This window comes from Rana temporaria, chromosome 6 (assembly GCF_905171775.1).
Source record: "Rana temporaria chromosome 6, aRanTem1.1, whole genome shotgun sequence".
NCBI classification, from domain to species: Eukaryota; Metazoa; Chordata; class Amphibia; order Anura; family Ranidae; genus Rana; species Rana temporaria.
Window position 1 is genome coordinate 41,904,908 of NC_053494.1, and position 19,884 is coordinate 41,924,791.

Genomic DNA, 19,884 nt, shown 5'->3' on the forward strand with positions numbered 1-19,884 from the left:
TCTGAAAGAAGCTGCATCTGCAATCCCAATGTGAAAGCCCGAGTGCTTTCACACGGAGGCGCTGCGCTGGCAGAGCGTCAAAAAAAGTCCTGCAAGCAGCTTCTTTGCAGCGCTTTAGGAGCATTGAATACACTGCTCCTAAAGCCCCCTTCCCATTGAGGGAGCTTTTTTTACGCCAAAGCGCCTGAAAAACGCCCCAGTGTGAAATGGGTCTTAGCGGCGCTTTACCAGCATTTTCCGGGTGCTGGCAGTGTGAAAGGGCTCTGAAAGCACTCTGAGGCCCCATACACACGATAGAATTTATCCGCAGATACGGTTCAGCGGACCGTATCCGCGGATAAATCCTCTCTAAGATTTCAGAGGATTTCAATGCAATGGCGTGTACACACCATCGCATTGAAATCCGCGCTGAAATCCTCTGCCGATGACGTGTCGCGCCGTCGCCGCTATTATGACGCGGCGACGGGCGCGACGCTGTCATATAAGGAATTCCACGCATGCGTCTATTCATTACGGCGCGTGCGGGGAATCCCTTTGGACGGATGGATCCGGTAAGTCTGTACAGACGAGCGGATCCATCCGTTGGAATGGATTCCAGCAGATAGATATTCTGTGCATGTCGACAAATATTTATCTGCTGGAAATCCATTCCAGGGGAGATTTATCTGCGGATAGATATCCGACGGAGTGTACACACCATAGGATCTATCCGCAGAAACCCATTTGATGGGATTTATCTGCGGATAGATTCTATGGTGTGTATGGGGCCTGACTTTTACATTGGGATTGCAGATGAGGCTTCTTTCAGGTGCTTTACAGGCTTTTTTTTTTACGCCAGAGCGGGGAGACTCGATCTATGACGTCAGACCTACAGCCACACCCCCTACAGTTGTAAACACACACTAGGTGAACCCTAACTCCTACAGCGCCCCCTGTGGTTAACTCCCAAACTGCAACTGTCATTTTCACAATAAACAATGCAATTTAAATGCATTTTTTGCTGTGAAAATGACAATGGTCCCAAAAATGTGTCAAAATTGTCCGAAGTGTCCGCCATAATGTCGCAGTCACGAAAAAAATCGCTGATCGCCGCCATTAGTAGTAAAAAAAAAAAAAATAATAAAACTATCCCCTATTTTGTAAACACTATAAATTTTGCGCAAACCAACTGATAAACGCGTATTGCGTTTTTTTTTACCAAAAATCGGTAGAAGAATACGTATCGGCCTAAACTGAGGGGAAAAAAAAGTTTTTTTTTATATATTTTTGGGGGATATTTATTATAGCAAAAAGTAAAAAATATAGATTTTTTTTCAAAATTGTTGCTCTATTTTTGTTTATAGCGCAAAAAATAAAAACCGCAGAGGTGATCAAATACCACCAAAAGAAAGCTCTATTTGTGGGAAAAAAAGGACGCCAATTTTGTTTGGGAGCCACGTCGCACGACCGCGCAATTGTCTGTTAAAGCGACGCAGTGCCGAATCGCAAAACCTGCCCGGGTCCTTTAGCTGCCTAAAGGTCCATGTCTTAAGTGGTTAATGGGAGGTGTCCCAATACTTTTGGTAATATAGTTTGTGTATATATATATATATATATATATATATATTTGTACCCGTTTAAAAACGCAACAAACACAGATATGGTAATCGTTTCAAAACGTAAACTTTAAAGATCCAAAACTGCTATCTTAGTTTATTTTTTATTAAAATTGGCACTTCAGCGGGACAGTCAAACATTTTTGTCTTCTATTTTTGAATATCTTGCATCTTAGCCCTGTGGATTTTGCTTCTGCATATAACTCAAACAGGAATCTGACTTTCTGTCGTGCTACTTTATAAGGCCCTTACTAGAAATATGTAAGAGGTTAGCATTTGCCATCTTTTTTTCTTGAATTATTGTGTAACACTGATTAACTCCAGATCAGTTCCAGTCCTGTGTCAGTTTGAGGGATTTCTGTGCGGCTTGAGGCAGATGTATGTTTACAAGATGTGTCTGGGAAAATCCTGGGGACTTCAGGCTTTCTGACCCCTGTGGCTGCAGAATGTGCAAAGCTGTTCCCTGTGTGTAAAATAGAGGTTCATTATCTGTTAATGACAAGGAAACCACTTCGAGCAAGTCAACGTTTTCTGTTCTTTTCCACGAAGTTCGTATAACACGTTTCCTTGCCTCTTCTGGGTAAATCTATTCCCACAGTAGTGCTGAGCAAAGAAGGTATTTAGCTTTATAATAAAAACACACTGGGGTAGATTAAAAAAGCAATTGCGTCTGCGTAACCATAGTTACGCAGCGCAATTGCTTACTTGCGCCGGCGTATCGAATGCTCCTGATTCAGGTAGCTCGATACGCCGACTATAGCCTAAGATATGCATGGCATAAGGCTCTTATGCCGTCATATCTTAGGCTGCATTCTTACACAGGCCGCTAGGTGGCGTTCCCGTAGTGGTCAGCGTAGAGTATGCAAATTGCATACTAACGCCGATTCACAACCGTACGTGCGCCCTGCGTACGCAGTTTACGTCGTTTGCGTACGTCGGTTTTTGCGTAAGGCTGCTCCTGCTATTAGCAGGGGCAGCCAATGCTACGTATACCCGTCGTTCCCGCGTCGCGTTTTTGAAAAGTTACGTAGTTTGCGTAAGTGAATCGTGAATGGCGCTGGACGCCATTCACGTTCACTTTGAAGCAAATGACGTCCTTACACGTCGGGAAAGTTTCCCGACGGAGCATGCGCACTACGCTCGGCGCGGGAACGCGCCTAATTTAAATGATCCACGCCCCCTACGGGATCATTTAAATTATGTGCCCTTACGCCAGGCAGTTTTCCGGAGCGCACACGCAATTTACGGAGCTACTGCTCCGTGAATCAAGCGTAGCGCAGGAAATTTACGGAGGCGCAGCGGCAAAACGGTGCGCTGCGCCTCCGTAAGAAATGGGCAAAGCTACCTGAATCTACCCCACTGTACCTAAATGGGCTGTAAACCCTCAAGGTGTTTCACCTTAAAGTGGATGTGAACAACCACAATCCACCACCGATTCAGATAAAGTTGATTGAAAACGGAACCAAAATCCTCAAGGGTACACCAGCAAGAAAGGTAAGTAATTGCTCTTACCAGATTGAATGGACCCCCTGTTAGATGGGGTCAGAAAGGCGTAGCAATCCACCGATTCAGTGATGAGAAATCCCTGGGGCTGCAGGCTGTTCCGCTCTCTCTCGATCCCCACCGAACTTACACCGATAATCCTCTCTCCTCAATGACCCGCTCCAGGTCTCGGAATCCCATAGAATCCACAGAGGGAAAAAAAGGAACCAGAGGCTCGAGATCGTGAAATACTGTATGTACTCGGGTTTATTTAAAATTGTGTAGCATATACACGAAAAAAGCAGTTTAAAATTGCCGGCAGAATAAAAATACCGCGTACACCCGTGCTTCCGGGGTCACGTTAACGTGGTGACGTCAGTGCGTGGGTCCACCCTGACATGTTTCGTCCTAGGTGACGTCATCTAAAGAACTGCATGAAAGTCAGACCAAAGTAATGCATGACCTACTTTGAAGGCGCTACAGCTTTAAGTTGCACGTATATGAGTGGTTAGATACTGAGGGCCAGATTCACAGTCAGCGGCGTAAATGTAGGCGGGCGTATCGTATCGTAGTTGCGCTACGCCGCCGCAACTTAGAGAGGCAAGTGCTGTATTCACAAAGCACTTGCGTCTAAAGTTACGGCGGCGTAGCATAAATGTGCCGGCGCAAGCTGCGCCTAAATCAACTGAGGAACAGGGGGGCGTGTTTTATGTAAACTAATATGACCCCATGTAAATGACGCTTTTTTCGAGCGGCACATGCTCAGTATCACGTCGAATTTTCAAATTAAATTACGCCCGCTCAATGCCTAGTCGGCGCGAACATAACTTACGTCCAGCCCCATTCACGGACGACTTGCGCAAACGACGTAAAACACGACCCTGTTCCGACGTTTTCGACGTCCATACCTAACGTGACTTACCCCTGCTTTATGAGGGGTAACTTTACGCCGGCGTATGTCTTACGTAAACGACATATCTTGCTACGCCGGGGCGCGCGTACGTTCGTGAATCGCCGTATCTAGCTCATTGGCATATTCGACGCGGAAATCTACGGAAGCGCCACCTAGCGGCCAGCGTAAATGTGCACCCTAAGATACGACGGTGTAAGAGACTTACGCCGCTCGTATCTTAGGCGAATTTATGTGTAACTGATTCTAAGAATCAGCCGCATAGATACGACGGCTCTCATTCGGACTTACAACAGCGTACAATACGCTACCGCGTCGTAAGTCCTTTGAGAATCTGGGCCACAGACTCTGAACACACAGCGGGATGACGGAGGCACGTAAGCTGACCAGCAGCCATGATTAGTGTGGTCAGATTACAGAGAGGAACACAGCAACAGGCAGGATCAACCAGGTATTGTAGAATATGTATTGGGACAAATGACACTGCAAAAGCACTGTGCTGTCTAGTTGCCTTTCTAATGTTCTGTAATGTTCCCCCACAGACCTCTGCTTGAAGTTAAACCTGCTTCAAAAGAAAAGGAGACCACCAGCACACCAAAGAAACAGACAACCATTACTACTGTAACAGTGACCGTCACTCCAAGCCCTGCTGAGAAAGATTATAAACCAGTTGCTCCTGTAACAACCCCTGCCACGCCAGTATCGGGGGCCACAGGTAAAAAAAAAAAAAAAACTTGTTGGTCAGTGGTTTTGTGATGTTAGTGGATGTGAATGTGATACCGTATACAAAGAATTCTCTGTAGTTGTTAGCAATTAGGCACCTATATAGCAAACTGCATGGACTTAAAGACTCCACAGCTGTACCTGTTTATCTGCAGTCTTTTTTTCTACAGCTGTTCAAAGTCCAGGATTTATAAAGCTTGTCTGAGCTTTCAAAAAACAAATGGTGTAGAGCTGAAATTACACACTGCAGAGCTCAGTGAGGACAGCTCTGACAGCTGATTGGAGGCAAGGGACACACCCTTTTTCACAGAACCCAGGAACATAGCTGATGCTTTTTAATCACAGGTTGTGTGCTGGAGATTCCTCAAACTGAAGTTTGAAAAAGTTGTCGGAATTGATTCATGCTGATAGCAGAGGACTGAGGCAGCAGACACAAATGACACTTGACACATGACACACACCCTAATAACATGCATATCTGACCAACTCCCTTATATTCGTAACAAGTACTCTCCGCAATTTTTTTTTTTTTTTTTTAGCTGTACGTATCTTGTAATCCATTTTTTCAATCTACTTCTCCCCGCGGGAGTAGGCGTTTCTATGCCTAGGGGGATCGTCATCTGGGAGGTCGCCCAGATGATTGACGTCTGTTCCCCCCGGCGGATAAGCCCCCCCCCCCCCCCCCCTGAATTGCGTAGGCGCACACGAGTTACAGGGTTTCCGAAAAAAACCGAACATGCGGAGATGTGAGTCTACTCTATACGGCACCTGCGCTCTGCATGTTCGGCTTCTTTCTTTATTACAGAACGCTCCTTCACAGAGGCACAGTGCAGACATTGTTTCATGCTGGACTGATCTAGAAGAAATACACACATATACATGGCTCATGTATTTGGACAATATTTGTTTAGCCCAGATTTCAGAATAAATCCTAATGTTTGTGCTGTGAACTTTGTTGTTCATTTTGTTCTTGGATAATGCTACTTCATAGTTTTCATTATTGCATATATTTATGTCCATCATTTTAGAAACTGATTAATGTTGAACATGCGATCATCTGACAGAGACAGTAGTGGTGAGCTGTTTGCATAGGAATGAACCCGTGTTTTTTGTATTTGTCACCTGTATGTGCAGCATTGCATGTTCATTACCTGTGTGTTTTGCTCCTGCATGTGTGTGAACTAAGGCACTAAAGTGTATACTTTGCTCACAAGGTCATTTTTGCCGATTTTTTTTTTTTTTTTTTTTTTTTTTTTTTAGCATTGATACCAGCACTTTCGCAACTTTTTGTGGACGTCTGAGGAGTGTTTTTTTTTTTTTTAGCTAACAAAAAACTTGTTATAAGGAAATAAAAACACGCAATACGGTTTCTTTGTGCGTTTTTCAGACGCTCCCATTGACGTTCATTGGGGCCAGAAATGCTGTGTAGAGCCTACCGGACAGTTTTCCGGCCTAGTGGACAGGTTTCCAGCGAACAAAAGTTTCTTAGCATGCTAAGAAACTTGTCCGCTGGAAGCCTGTCCGTCGGACATGTCCGCTGGCCCGAAATCCCATGCATGCGTCAAAGTGAATGGACGCATGCGTGGAAGCATTGAACTTCCTGGTGCGCACACGTCGCTGCGTCATCGCCGCGGACCGTTTTCATCGGACATGTCTGGTCGTGTGTACGAGGCCTTACACGCGTGTTTACTCCACCCTCAAGGCCCGTACACACGATCCAATTTTATGACAATAATTGTCTGATGGACGTGTTGTGTTGGATAATCCGACCGTGTGTATGCTCCATCAGACAATTGTTGGCTGAATTGACGACAACAAATCTTGGCTTGCCGCACTCCAGTGCTAAGCACTGTTTGTTAGTGTGAAACACGTCAGCTCTTCTGTCCGTTCTGCTGTGGCATGTATTTTTGATTTCGTTTTTTGAATAAAAGGCAAACACTTTTTTGGCGTGCGGCTATCCAGAACTTCTTCCTGTTTTATTGCTACAATGCATTGCCAGCACCTGGGCTTCTAAACTGGAAGAGAGGTTCTCACCTTTTGTTTGACCTACCTAGAGCGGTGATTTCCCCTTCCCCAACAAATGTTGGCTGTTCATGCTCACCAACTGTCTGACAATAAATCTGTTACGTCGGATTATCCGATCGTGTGTACAAAAAAACGTCCAACTAAAATCCATAGTACAAACAGGCATGGTCAGAACCAATGTTAAACATTAAGACAACATTAGCAGAAGTTGCCCAAAGGGTGGCACTAAATAGCAGAAAAAACACATAGGCCCAGATTCACAGAGAGCGGGCGCACATTACGCCGCCATAGCGCAAACCAATGTACGACGACGCAGCGCAGAGAGGCAAGCATGGAGTTCAGGAAGCCAGTGCTCCCAACGCTGCGTCGGCGTGGTGTAGGTTTCGAAGGCGCAGGCCGGCGTAGTTGGAAGTGGGCTTGACCCATGCAAATGAGGCGTGACCCCATGCAAATGATGGTCTGAGCGCCAGACAAGTACGTTTAACGAACTGCGCATGCGCTGTGACGTGGACGCATCCCCCTGCGCATGCTCACAACCACGTCGGAACAACTGCCTAAGATACGCCGGATCACTGCGTAAGCCATGAACATAACCTACGCCCAGCCAGACACACGTCCAACGTACGTTGGCCGGCTTGTGTTCCCTGGTGCAGACCTTGGCATGTCTGCTGCTGGGTTACACCTCCTTTTATGGGGCTTAACTTTACGCCGGACGTACAACTTACGCGCACCTTTCGTAGCCTGCGTCGGGCGCACGCAGGTTCGTGAATCGCCGTATTTCCCACATTTGCATGTTTGAATGACTAATCAATGGGAGCCGCACCATGCTCCCAGCCTAAATGTGCGCCCACTCTACGCCGGCGTAAGCAAGATATGTTGGCGGGTGTAGCCTGGTTTTAGGCGCATCTCTGTTTGTGGGTCTTGCGCACAGATACGACGGCGCACATTTGCACTTGCGTCAGCGTAACTTGTTTTACGTCGGCGTAAGTGCTTTGTGAATCCGGGCCATATTATTTAGGTCGTGTCGGCTGAAAATGTTTTGTGCCGTCTGTATGCATCCCAAGTTCATGGCCAACGCCCTTCGGACCAAAATCCACGGAAAAGTCTGATGGAAGTCCGATCGTGTGTACGAGGCTTTACTAATTAATCTTCTTTTTTTTTTTTAGGAGAACTCTAGACACCTTGATTGCTGTGTCTATATGACTATTCTGCAGGTGGCTCCGTTTTTAGATTCTTAATGATGAAGTTGCCATTTCCCATTTATAATAGATAGAGTTTGACGTCAAGGCTCCATTTAGTTTTGTAGTTTGCAGTGATTGTTGGATGCCATGCTACAAAATCTTCACATGTCATCTCTCACCCCCTTACATTCCTAACGGGGTTGCCTATCTTCACCTAGCAATTTTAGTTCTGTTGGAATGTTCCAGTATATTGGATGTGCTTCCAAAAAACAAATGTGTGATCCTGTGCCAGCATGTGCCCCAATCTCTTGCAAAACATGTTCTGATGTCTTGGTTGAAAAGCCTTTTTCTTGTGTGCTTTCTTTTTCTCTGCTTCTTTTATTGTCTTTGGTTGTATCTGATAACATGTGTGAGCATGAGGGTTGTTATTCAGCGGTGTCATTCCCTAAGGATGATCGGACTTTGAATTTTATTCTTTACCTCTTGAAGTTGTTGTTACTGCTACATTCTTAGATGTGTTATTGGAACGAACATGTTGTATTGCTGAGTACAAATTCCGTCTGCAGCAAGAAACGGATATAAGAAAGTGAATAATGGATTAAGTCATGTGAATTTTTATTAACAGCTATCTTGAATAATTAATGTCTTTTGCTGTAACTCGTTTAATAGTTGGACTTTATTTGTATCAGACAGCATGTCTGGAATAACTCTGCATTCTATACTGTTTCCTTAAAGCGAACCATTTACTAAAACTGCAAGGTCTGCATATTTAGTATGGCTCCCCTTATCCATCTTAAAAGGGTGGAAGTAAAAATATCGTCACTTCCATCCGAGGTGCCTAGGCAAGCGTGATATCCGCACTAGGGTGACCACATTTCCAAACTACCATTCAGGGACACCCCCTCCCAGCTTGTGCTGTAACGAATTACAGCACAGTGATTGGACACAAGAGGCAGGATTTATGATTTCTCCAATCACAAGCAGGGGCGGGGACTGTGCTCCTCAAGGGAAATCCCGGCCAGGGCAAGTACCGTCAGTGAGTAAAGCAGTGATGTGGCGGCCCTTTCTGGGGGCATCAGATTGCCCCGGTGGGTAGCTGTGCCAGTTTCATTCCAGGACACTGTATTGTCCTGGAATGAAGGTGCACAGGACAGACCTGCAAAATGTGGGACTGTCCCGGGCAATCTGGGACACGTGGTCCACACTCTATGGTGCTATCTCTGGGAATTTGTGTAGCCCAAGTCTTACAAAAAGATGCTACGGCACTGTGCTGTGATGTCATCTTGCAAGATTTTGGGTACTCGGCATTCCCCAAGATATGGGCAGAAGTATGTTGATGCAACCCCCTGCAACACATGAGGTTTTTTTTTTTGCATTTCTTTTGAGTGAGTGAGTGAGTGAGAAACTTATATAGCGCAACACATGCGAACTGAATCGCCTCTGGGCGCTTGGTATCCATTCCCTGGGCCCTCAGAAGAGATGGGTCTTGATCTTTCTCCTGAAGGCCAAGTGGTTTTCCTCCAACCGGATGCTGGTTGGTAGAGCGTTCCATAGTCTGGGTTCTTGGACCACACCACCCCCTCCCTTTAGAATGTAAGCTCTACAAGCAGGGCCCTCCTCTACCTTCTGTATTGCACTGTACTGTAATTGTTCTGTCCCCCTTCTTTATTGTAAAGCGCTGCGTAAATTGTTGGTGCTATATAAATCATGTATAAGAATAATATGTCAATATAAAATAGATTTTGCTTTCCTCTGGATCATATGTGGGAATAGGGTTCTGTATATGGAGGTTTCTTTTTTTTTTTTTCTACATGACTAACTATGTAACTATGTTGTGCCTTGATTTACAAGCATGCCAGTCCATATTCATCTCTATGGTGAACAGAGGTTATCTTATAGATAGAGCATAGATCAGCGTTGCCGTACACAGTATACAAGCTATAAATAAAAAAAAAAACATTGAATTATATCAGGCTGTCTAGCATGGGTAGACATGCATTGAGGGTGATAATAAGAGGGGGAACCAATGCGCAAACCAACCTAATCAAGGATAATTCTAAACTAAAATTAAAATAAAATTAAAATAGCAGCCACGACAAAAAGTGTTCTCACACTCAAGACAGATATGAATAATGGTGGGTGTAATGGCGCTAAAAACACTAAAAAAATATTGCTTAATCAATATATAATCCCATATAGTAATAAACAAAGAATTCCGTAGTGAGTCCTCCAATGGATATAAATATAATGTGTTCCACTCTGAGTAAATCCTGGATTACCATCCAACATCAATAAAAATGTGAAGGGTATTAATAGTGGTAAATAATAATAAATGATAAGTGAACAGCTGTGCTAAGTACTGCACAATGTTGCATCAATCCAAAAAATATATATAGTAACTAAATGAACATCAATAATTGTGAAAAACACATCCAATCTTATAAAACCACCAAAAAACGATAGTCCATTTAAAGTGCAGCGTGCAATACTTAAAGTGCAACAAATTCCAAAGTGATCCGAAATATTAATGAGACATGCAAAAAAATATTTAAAGCATGAAGAAAATATTAAAATCCGTGTGTGAAAAAATATATATATATATATATATCCAGTGAAGCAAATAACAATGTCTCTAAAGTTCACCAAATAAGATAAAAAAATGTAAAAGCAAAGTGATACTAATCAAATGTCACAATGCATAAAATGATGAAAAAAACAGCAATAATGAATAATGTTCAGTGTAAAGATGTGCTCCAAATCACAGATCATTAATATCCACAGCATTCAGTGATCCATGCTGGATGTGCATACATGCTTAAAAAACTTTCACCACCAGGCTTCCCAGAAGTGTCCAACAGACTAGGTGTTCCAGCCCCTTACCTCAGAGCGGCTTATATATAAGCCTAAATGGATGTCTCACAGGCAGTCAGCTGTTCATCCAGCCCTTCAATCCCACGACTCGGTCACGGATATTTGCAGTCTCTCAGAGGGAATATAAAGCAAGGGGAGCCTCCATAGTGTAGTAACATCAAAGCATTTTATTAAAAACAAGTAAACACTCACATTTCTATTGGTACAAAATCGGCATGTAGAATCTTTGTGTCTCCCGCTCTACGGCCGCGAGCGGGTGACGTCACCAGCAGCTCCTCCACGTCCTCACGCGTATCGCAACTGATCAACGTTGCTTACTCATAGGGTGGAGAGCGGCTGGTATGGAGGTGACTTAAATAGCGCCAGGGGGGCATCCTAATAACATCCAAACTAACGTATAAAGAAACAAATTCCTAATGTGAAGTACAGGGACTTCTAACAATGTATAAAAGGCTGCAGAAAATATATAATAAAGATAAAATGAATACTAATGCAACCGCGCTCAGAGTGCTCACTCTGGTGGTCAATATATGATATTACAAGATGTATTCAACATAGGCAGACGATAATGACAACCTCTAATTAAGCTGGAAAATAGACAATTCCCATATATAACCAAACGAGGAAAAAACATGATGTTTGACCAATAATATCCAGATAGCTCAATATACACTATATCTAGACAAATCCAGGTCAGTCAGAGCAATAACCACGCATAATAGTTACTATAAAAAACTAATGCTTATGGACCAATAATCTTGCTCAATAAAACGAATAAAATATAATACTGATGTGGACAAATTCTAAATGAGAATAAAACTGAAGAATGGGGGTCAGAATCTATGATAATAGAATAGATTTCAACTACTTATTTTAAAATCATTAAAATAGTAAAACTTCTAAAAAAGTGGAGAAGGAGATAAAATTTCTAATAATTGGATATAAAACAATTCAAATCAAATTCCACATTGTGTCCATGAGGTGTTAAAGTGCATAATTCGTGTATCCAGCGGGATTCTGCCTGGCTAATTTTTTGCACTTTATTGTCACCTCTCCAGTGCGGTTTATATTTCTCAATGCCCCATACCATTAGAGAGGAGGGGTCTTTATTGTGGTAACGTTCGTAATGGCGGGACAAACTGTGTTTGGGGTACCCATTTTTTATGTTTTGTGTATGTTCACGCAATCTTTTCCATAAATTTCTTTTAGTTCTGCCAACATACTGTATTTTACATGGACATTCAAGAAGGTACACTACCCCTTCCGTGTCGCAGGAAATAAAATCTTTAATTTTATACTCTTTCCCTGTGACACTGGATTTAAAGCCTTCCTTTTTCTTTTTGCTCTCTTTTGTATGTTTGCATGTAAAACATCTCTTGCAGGGGTAGTATCCTTTTTCATTAAAAAATGAGAAACTCTTTTTCTCCGGTGGATCCAATACATTCTTAGCTATCATGTCTCTTAGGGTGGGGGCCCTTCTGTATGTAAATATTGGTTTTTCTGGTAAAATTGATGACAAATGTCGATCGGCTTTCACAATATGCCAATATTTTTTGCAAATTGCTTCAAGCTGCTTATGCTGGACACTATAGTCCATTATCAGTGGTACTTTTCCAGCAAAGGCATTATTCTTTACAGAGTCCTGAATAAGGGTAATTCTGTCTAGGGCCGCGACATCTTTGATTTTTTTCTCAATATAGTCCTCTTTATAGCCCTTTTCAACAAATCTTTTGCCAATAAACTTAGCTTGTTCCAGAAATACCTCAGTCTTTGTACAATTTCTTCTTAGTCTTAAAAACTGCCCCTTGGGGATGTTCTCCAGCCAAGGGGTGTGGTGACAGCTATCCAAGGGCAAGTAGCTATTTCTGTCTACGGTTTTAAAATGAGTTTTGGTTACTAATTTAACCCCTTCTCTTGCAATTTCCAAATCCAGAAAACTAATTTTCTCGTCACTGATCTCCCAGGTTAATTTAATATTTTTGTCATTGGAGTTTAAATAAAAGCCGAAATTTAAAAGGCTCTCCCTATCTCCTGACCAAATAATTAAAATATCATCAATAAAACGCCGATATAAAAGTAGTTGTTGTGGTTTTCTGTTATATAAAACCTCTGCTTCCCACTCCGCCATATAGAGGTTTGCCACACTGGGAGCATACTTGGCTCCCATTGCTATCCCGCAAATTTGTTTAAAATAATTATCACCGTACCAAAAATAATTGTGATCAAGACTATATTCCAAGCACTTAAGTATAAAGCTCTTCTGTGTACTTTTTAGATCACTGAGACCAGTTAGCGCCCAATTAGTGGCTTGGATTGCTTCTTCATGGTTGATGATGGTATACAGAGATGAAACATCAGCTGTAGCCATATATATAGAGCTCCCATCAACAGAGATAGTGTCAAGAAGCTGGATCAGGTGTTTTGTATCCCTCAGGTACGATTCAGTTTTCTTCACTAAGGGTTGCAAAAACCAGTCTATATATTCACCGATTCTTGCACCCACGGAGTTAATACCATTCACAATCGGCCTACCAGGTGGGTCATCTCTAGATTTGTGAATTTTAGGAAGTGTATATAGAACTGGGATCTTGCATCCTACTGGTTGTAGATATTTAGCTTCCTTTTTGTTTAAAAGTCCTTTTTTCGTACCCCTTTTGACCAGGTTTGCTAGATCTTCCTTATAGCGTACAATAGGGTTTCCTGGAAGTTTTAGGTAAGTGGTGGTGTCATTAAGTTGGCGCTCAATTTCCTTTTTGTAGGCCACCTTAGATTGAATGACAATGGCCCCTCCTTTGTCAGCTTGCCTAACCACCACATCTTTCCTATCTTCTAGTTTGCGTATCCCATTCTTAAAATCTCCTGAATCAGATATTTTCTTTATCTTAAGATCATGTAGATCTTTCAGTACCATTCGCCTGAACGCTTCAATGTGTCCATCATTACTAATAGGTGGATTGAACACCGATTTATTTCTTAAATTACTATACACAATATCATTCTCTTCAGTAGTTATTCTTGTTATCCCATCTCCTGGTTTGTTCATCATATACTTCTTAATATGTAGATTCCTAGCAAATTTGTTGATGTCCACATATGCATCGAATTTATTAAAGTTTTTCTTGGGAGCATATTTTAAGCCTTTATCCAATACTTTAATTTCCTCTTTGGTAAGTTCTACTCCGCTGATGTTGATAATTCCTTCTCCTATTGGCTTCATCTTCTTCTGCTTCTTCTTTCCCGCTCTGCATCCTCTCTTTGGTTTTCGTGCCTTCCAGATTGATTTTCCTGGGTTCTTTGTGGTGTTCTCCTCATTTTCTCCTCTCTGTCCCGATTCTTCTGGGTATCCTGATTCCTGGGATCTCCTTTCTTCGTTTCCCATAGTCTCGGTTCTGGACTCCAATTCCTGGATCTCTGTACCCCATTCTCTCGATGACGCCTCGGGGATTCCTGGCGTCTCTGCTCTAAAAAACGCCGGGGGGAAACATTTCTAATTTCTCTCCCATAGGAGAAATGCCGATAAGGTGATCTCCTATTTTCGTAATGTCTTGGAGTTCTTCCTCCTCCCCCATCATCCCTTCTAAGATGGTCATAATAATTCTGTACAGGTACATTATATGAATAATCATACCCTCTTCTGTCATCATATTGGTAATGATTTCCTTCCCGTCTCTGGTTTCCATAATAATTGCCATCTTGATGTATTTGGTTTCTCCACGGAGGTGTCCGTGATCTCCCCCTGTTTGGTAAATGTTGGAAAGGTCTTGGGGCATTGTAGGCGTTTTGGTTTTGCCCATTCTTCTTCCAGAAGGGTTTCCAACCATTATTCCCACTCTTTTGTGGTTTCTGATTAGGGGTGTTTGTCCCTTGATTTACCTCCACGGCTTTAGCTTTCTGATTAATTTCTTTTCTACTATTAGGATTCTCTCCTGTATCCTGGTCAGGTGTGCTTCTATTTGAAACAGTCCCAGATTCATCCAATTTATTTTGCCATTTAAATACTAAGTCGTCTTCGTAATCTTTCATGTCCCTTTGGTATTTTCTTTTTTTCCTAGCTACTGTCTCCTTATCTTTTTGTTCCATGTCGCGCTGCAGTTGTTTTGACAGGGCTATGAATTCTGGTTTTTCCTCGCTATCCTTCAAATTATTTTTTATCTCAAGTAGCGTGCGATCTATTGCTCTGATTTTACGCTGTTTTCTTTTAATCAATAGTCCTAATAGCTCAAGCCCTTTGTCATTAAAGAATTTGAACCACTCATCAGTGGCTTCTTTATCTATTAGGCCATCATTGATGGGTACATCCCACCTGAGTCTCCTAGGGATCAATCTATCCTTGATGTACTTTTCGTGGGTAGCAATATCCCACCAGGCATTGATCTTTTTCTCCATTAGATGTCCCATTTTTCTGAAAGAATGTTCAATGTTCCCTATTGGATTCTCCTCAGGTTTCTCAAAAATATTTTCTAGGTTAATTTCTCTATCCTCAAGAAAACTAAAAACCTCCATGATTTGCTGCACAGGTAATGTAGATCTAAAAGCAAGTATAATAAGAGGGGGAACCAATGCGCAAACCAACCTAATCAAGGATAATTCTAAACTAAAATTAAAATAAAATTAAAATAGCAGCCACGACAAAAAGTGTTCTCACACTCAAGACAGATATGAATAATGGTGGGTGTAATGGCGCTAAAAACACTAAAAAAATATTGCTTAATCAATATATAATCCCATATAGTAATAAACAAAGAATTCCGTAGTGAGTCCTCCAATGGATATAAATATAATGTGTTCCACTCTGAGTAAATCCTGGATTACCATCCAACATCAATAAAAATGTGAAGGGTATTAATAGTGGTAAATAATAATAAATGATAAGTGAACAGCTGTGCTAAGTACTGCACAATGTTGCATCAATCCAAAAAATATATATAGTAACTAAATGAACATCAATAATTGTGAAAAACACATCCAATCTTATAAAACCACCAAAAAACGATAGTCCATTTAAAGTGCAGCGTGCAATACTTAAAGTGCAACAAATTCCAAAGTGATCCGAAATATTAATGAGACATGCAAAAAAATATTTAAAGCATGAAGAAAATATTAAAATCCGTGTGTGAAAAAATATATATATATATATATATCCAGTGAAGCAAATAACAATGTCTCTAAAGTTCACCAAATAAGATAAAAAAATGTAAAAGCAAAGTGATACTAATCAAATGTCACAATGCATAAAATGATGAAAAAAACAGCAATAATGAATAATGTTCAGTGTAAAGATGTGCTCCAAATCACAGATCATTAATATCCACAGCATTCAGTGATCCATGCTGGATGTGCATACATGCTTAAAAAACTTTCACCACCAGGCTTCCCAGAAGTGTCCAACAGACTAGGTGTTCCAGCCCCTTACCTCAGAGCGGCTTATATATAAGCCTAAATGGATGTCTCACAGGCAGTCAGCTGTTCATCCAGCCCTTCAATCCCACGACTCGGTCACGGATATTTGCAGTCTCTCAGAGGGAATATAAAGCAAGGGGAGCCTCCATAGTGTAGTAACATCAAAGCATTTTATTAAAAACAAGTAAACACTCACATTTCTATTGGTACAAAATCGGCATGTAGAATCTTTGTGTCTCCCGCTCTACGGCCGCGAGCGGGTGACGTCACCAGCAGCTCCTCCACGTCCTCGTCCTGACTGCCTGTGAGACATCCATTTAGGCTTATATATAAGCCGCTCTGAGGTAAGGGGCTGGAACACCTAGTCTGTTGGACACTTCTGGGAAGCCTGGTGGTGAAAGTTTTTTAAGCATGTATGCACATCCAGCATGGATCACTGAATGCTGTGGATATTAATGATCTGTGATTTGGAGCACATCTTTACACTGAACATTATTCATTATTGCTGTTTTTTTCATCATTTTATGCATTGTGACATTTGATTAGTATCACTTTGCTTTTACATTTTTTTATCTTATTTGGTGAACTTTAGAGACATTGTTATTTGCTTCACTGGATATATATATATATATATTTTTTCACACACGGATTTTAATATTTTCTTCATGCTTTAAATATTTTTTTGCATGTCTCATTAATATTTCGGATCACTTTGGAATTTGTTGCACTTTAAGTATTGCACGCTGCACTTTAAATGGACTATCGTTTTTTGGTGGTTTTATAAGATTGGATGTGTTTTTCACAATTATTGATGTTCATTTAGTTACTATATATATTTTTTGGATTGATGCAACATTGTGCAGTACTTAGCACAGCTGTTCACTTATCATTTATTATTATTTACCACTATTAATACCCTTCACATTTTTATTGATGTTGGATGGTAATCCAGGATTTACTCAGAGTGGAACACATTATATTTATATCCATTGGAGGACTCACTACGGAATTCTTTGTTTATTACTATATGGGATTATATATTGATTAAGCAATATTTTTTTAGTGTTTTTAGCGCCATTACACCCACCATTATTCATATCTGTCTTGAGTGTGAGAACACTTTTTGTCGTGGCTGCTATTTTAATTTTATTTTAATTTTAGTTTAGAATTATCCTTGATTAGGTTGGTTTGCGCATTGGTTCCCCCTCTTATTATACTTGCTTTTAGATCTACATTACCTGTGCAGCAAATCATGGAGGTTTTTAGTTTTCTTGAGGATAGAGAAATTAACCTAGAAAATATTTTTGAGAAACCTGAGGAGAATCCAATAGGGAACATTGAACATTCTTTCAGAAAAATGGGACATCTAATGGAGAAAAAGATCAATGCCTGGTGGGATATTGCTACCCACGAAAAGTACATCAAGGATAGATTGATCCCTAGGAGACTCAGGTGGGATGTACCCATCAATGATGGCCTAATAGATAAAGAAGCCACTGATGAGTGGTTCAAATTCTTTAATGACAAAGGGCTTGAGCTATTAGGACTATTGATTAAAAGAAAACAGCGTAAAATCAGAGCAATAGATCGCACGCTACTTGAGATAAAAAATAATTTGAAGGATAGCGAGGAAAAACCAGAATTCATAGCCCTGTCAAAACAACTGCAGCGCGACATGGAACAAAAAGATAAGGAGACAGTAGCTAGGAAAAAAAGAAAATACCAAAGGGACATGAAAGATTACGAAGACGACTTAGTATTTAAATGGCAAAATAAATTGGATGAATCTGGGACTGTTTCAAATAGAAGCACACCTGACCAGGATACAGGAGAGAATCCTAATAGTAGAAAAGAAATTAATCAGAAAGCTAAAGCCGTGGAGGTAAATCAAGGGACAAACACCCCTAATCAGAAACCACAAAAGAGTGGGAATAATGGTTGGAAACCCTTCTGGAAGAAGAATGGGCAAAACCAAAACGCCTACAATGCCCCAAGACCTTTCCAACATTTACCAAACAGGGGGAGATCACGGACACCTCCGTGGAGAAACCAAATACATCAAGATGGCAATTATTATGGAAACCAGAGACGGGAAGGAAATCATTACCAATATGATGACAGAAGAGGGTATGATTATTCATATAATGTACCTGTACAGAATTATTATGACCATCTTAGAAGGGATGATGGGGGAGGAGGAAGAACTCCAAGACATTACGAAAATAGGAGATCACCTTATCGGCATTTCTCCTATGGGAGAGAAATTAGAAATGTTTCCCCCCGGCGTTTTTTAGAGCAGAGACGCCAGGAATCCCCGAGGCGTCATCGAGAGAATGGGGTACAGAGATCCAGGAATTGGAGTCCAGAACCGAGACTATGGGAAACGAAGAAAGGAGATCCCAGGAATCAGGATACCCAGAAGAATCGGGACAGAGAGGAGAAAATGAGGAGAACACCACAAAGAACCCAGGAAAATCAATCTGGAAGGCACGAAAACCAAAGAGAGGATGCAGAGCGGGAAAGAAGAAGCAGAAGAAGATGAAGCCAATAGGAGAAGGAATTATCAACATCAGCGGAGTAGAACTTACCAAAGAGGAAATTAAAGTATTGGATAAAGGCTTAAAATATGCTCCCAAGAAAAACTTTAATAAATTCGATGCATATGTGGACATCAACAAATTTGCTAGGAATCTACATATTAAGAAGTATATGATGAACAAACCAGGAGATGGGATAACAAGAATAACTACTGAAGAGAATGATATTGTGTATAGTAATTTAAGAAATAAATCGGTGTTCAATCCACCTATTAGTAATGATGGACACATTGAAGCGTTCAGGCGAATGGTACTGAAAGATCTACATGATCTTAAGATAAAGAAAATATCTGATTCAGGAGATTTTAAGAATGGGATACGCAAACTAGAAGATAGGAAAGATGTGGTGGTTAGGCAAGCTGACAAAGGAGGGGCCATTGTCATTCAATCTAAGGTGGCCTACAAAAAGGAAATTGAGCGCCAACTTAATGACACCACCACTTACCTAAAACTTCCAGGAAACCCTATTGTACGCTATAAGGAAGATCTAGCAAACCTGGTCAAAAGGGGTACGAAAAAAGGACTTTTAAACAAAAAGGAAGCTAAATATCTACAACCAGTAGGATGCAAGATCCCAGTTCTATATACACTTCCTAAAATTCACAAATCTAGAGATGACCCACCTGGTAGGCCGATTGTGAATGGTATTAACTCCGTGGGTGCAAGAATCGGTGAATATATAGACTGGTTTTTGCAACCCTTAGTGAAGAAAACTGAATCGTACCTGAGGGATACAAAACACCTGATCCAGCTTCTTGACACTATCTCTGTTGATGGGAGCTCTATATATATGGCTACAGCTGATGTTTCATCTCTGTATACCATCATCAACCATGAAGAAGCAATCCAAGCCACTAATTGGGCGCTAACTGGTCTCAGTGATCTAAAAAGTACACAGAAGAGCTTTATACTTAAGTGCTTGGAATATAGTCTTGATCACAATTATTTTTGGTACGGTGATAATTATTTTAAACAAATTTGCGGGATAGCAATGGGAGCCAAGTATGCTCCCAGTGTGGCAAACCTCTATATGGCGGAGTGGGAAGCAGAGGTTTTATATAACAGAAAACCACAACAACTACTTTTATATCGGCGTTTTA

The 19,884-nt window shown here is 41.3% G+C and overlaps 1 protein-coding gene across 1 annotated transcript in view; it reads left to right on the forward strand.

Moving 5' to 3' along the window:
• Positions 1–19,884, forward strand: part of MICALL2 (MICAL like 2) — a 186,117-nt gene that overhangs the window by 131,162 nt on the left and 35,071 nt on the right. Inside the window, exon 11 of the mRNA XM_040356703.1 lies at positions 4,530–4,702. Coding sequence (XP_040212637.1) covers positions 4,530–4,702 — 173 coding nt within the window. The remainder of the gene's footprint in view (positions 1–4,529; positions 4,703–19,884) is intronic.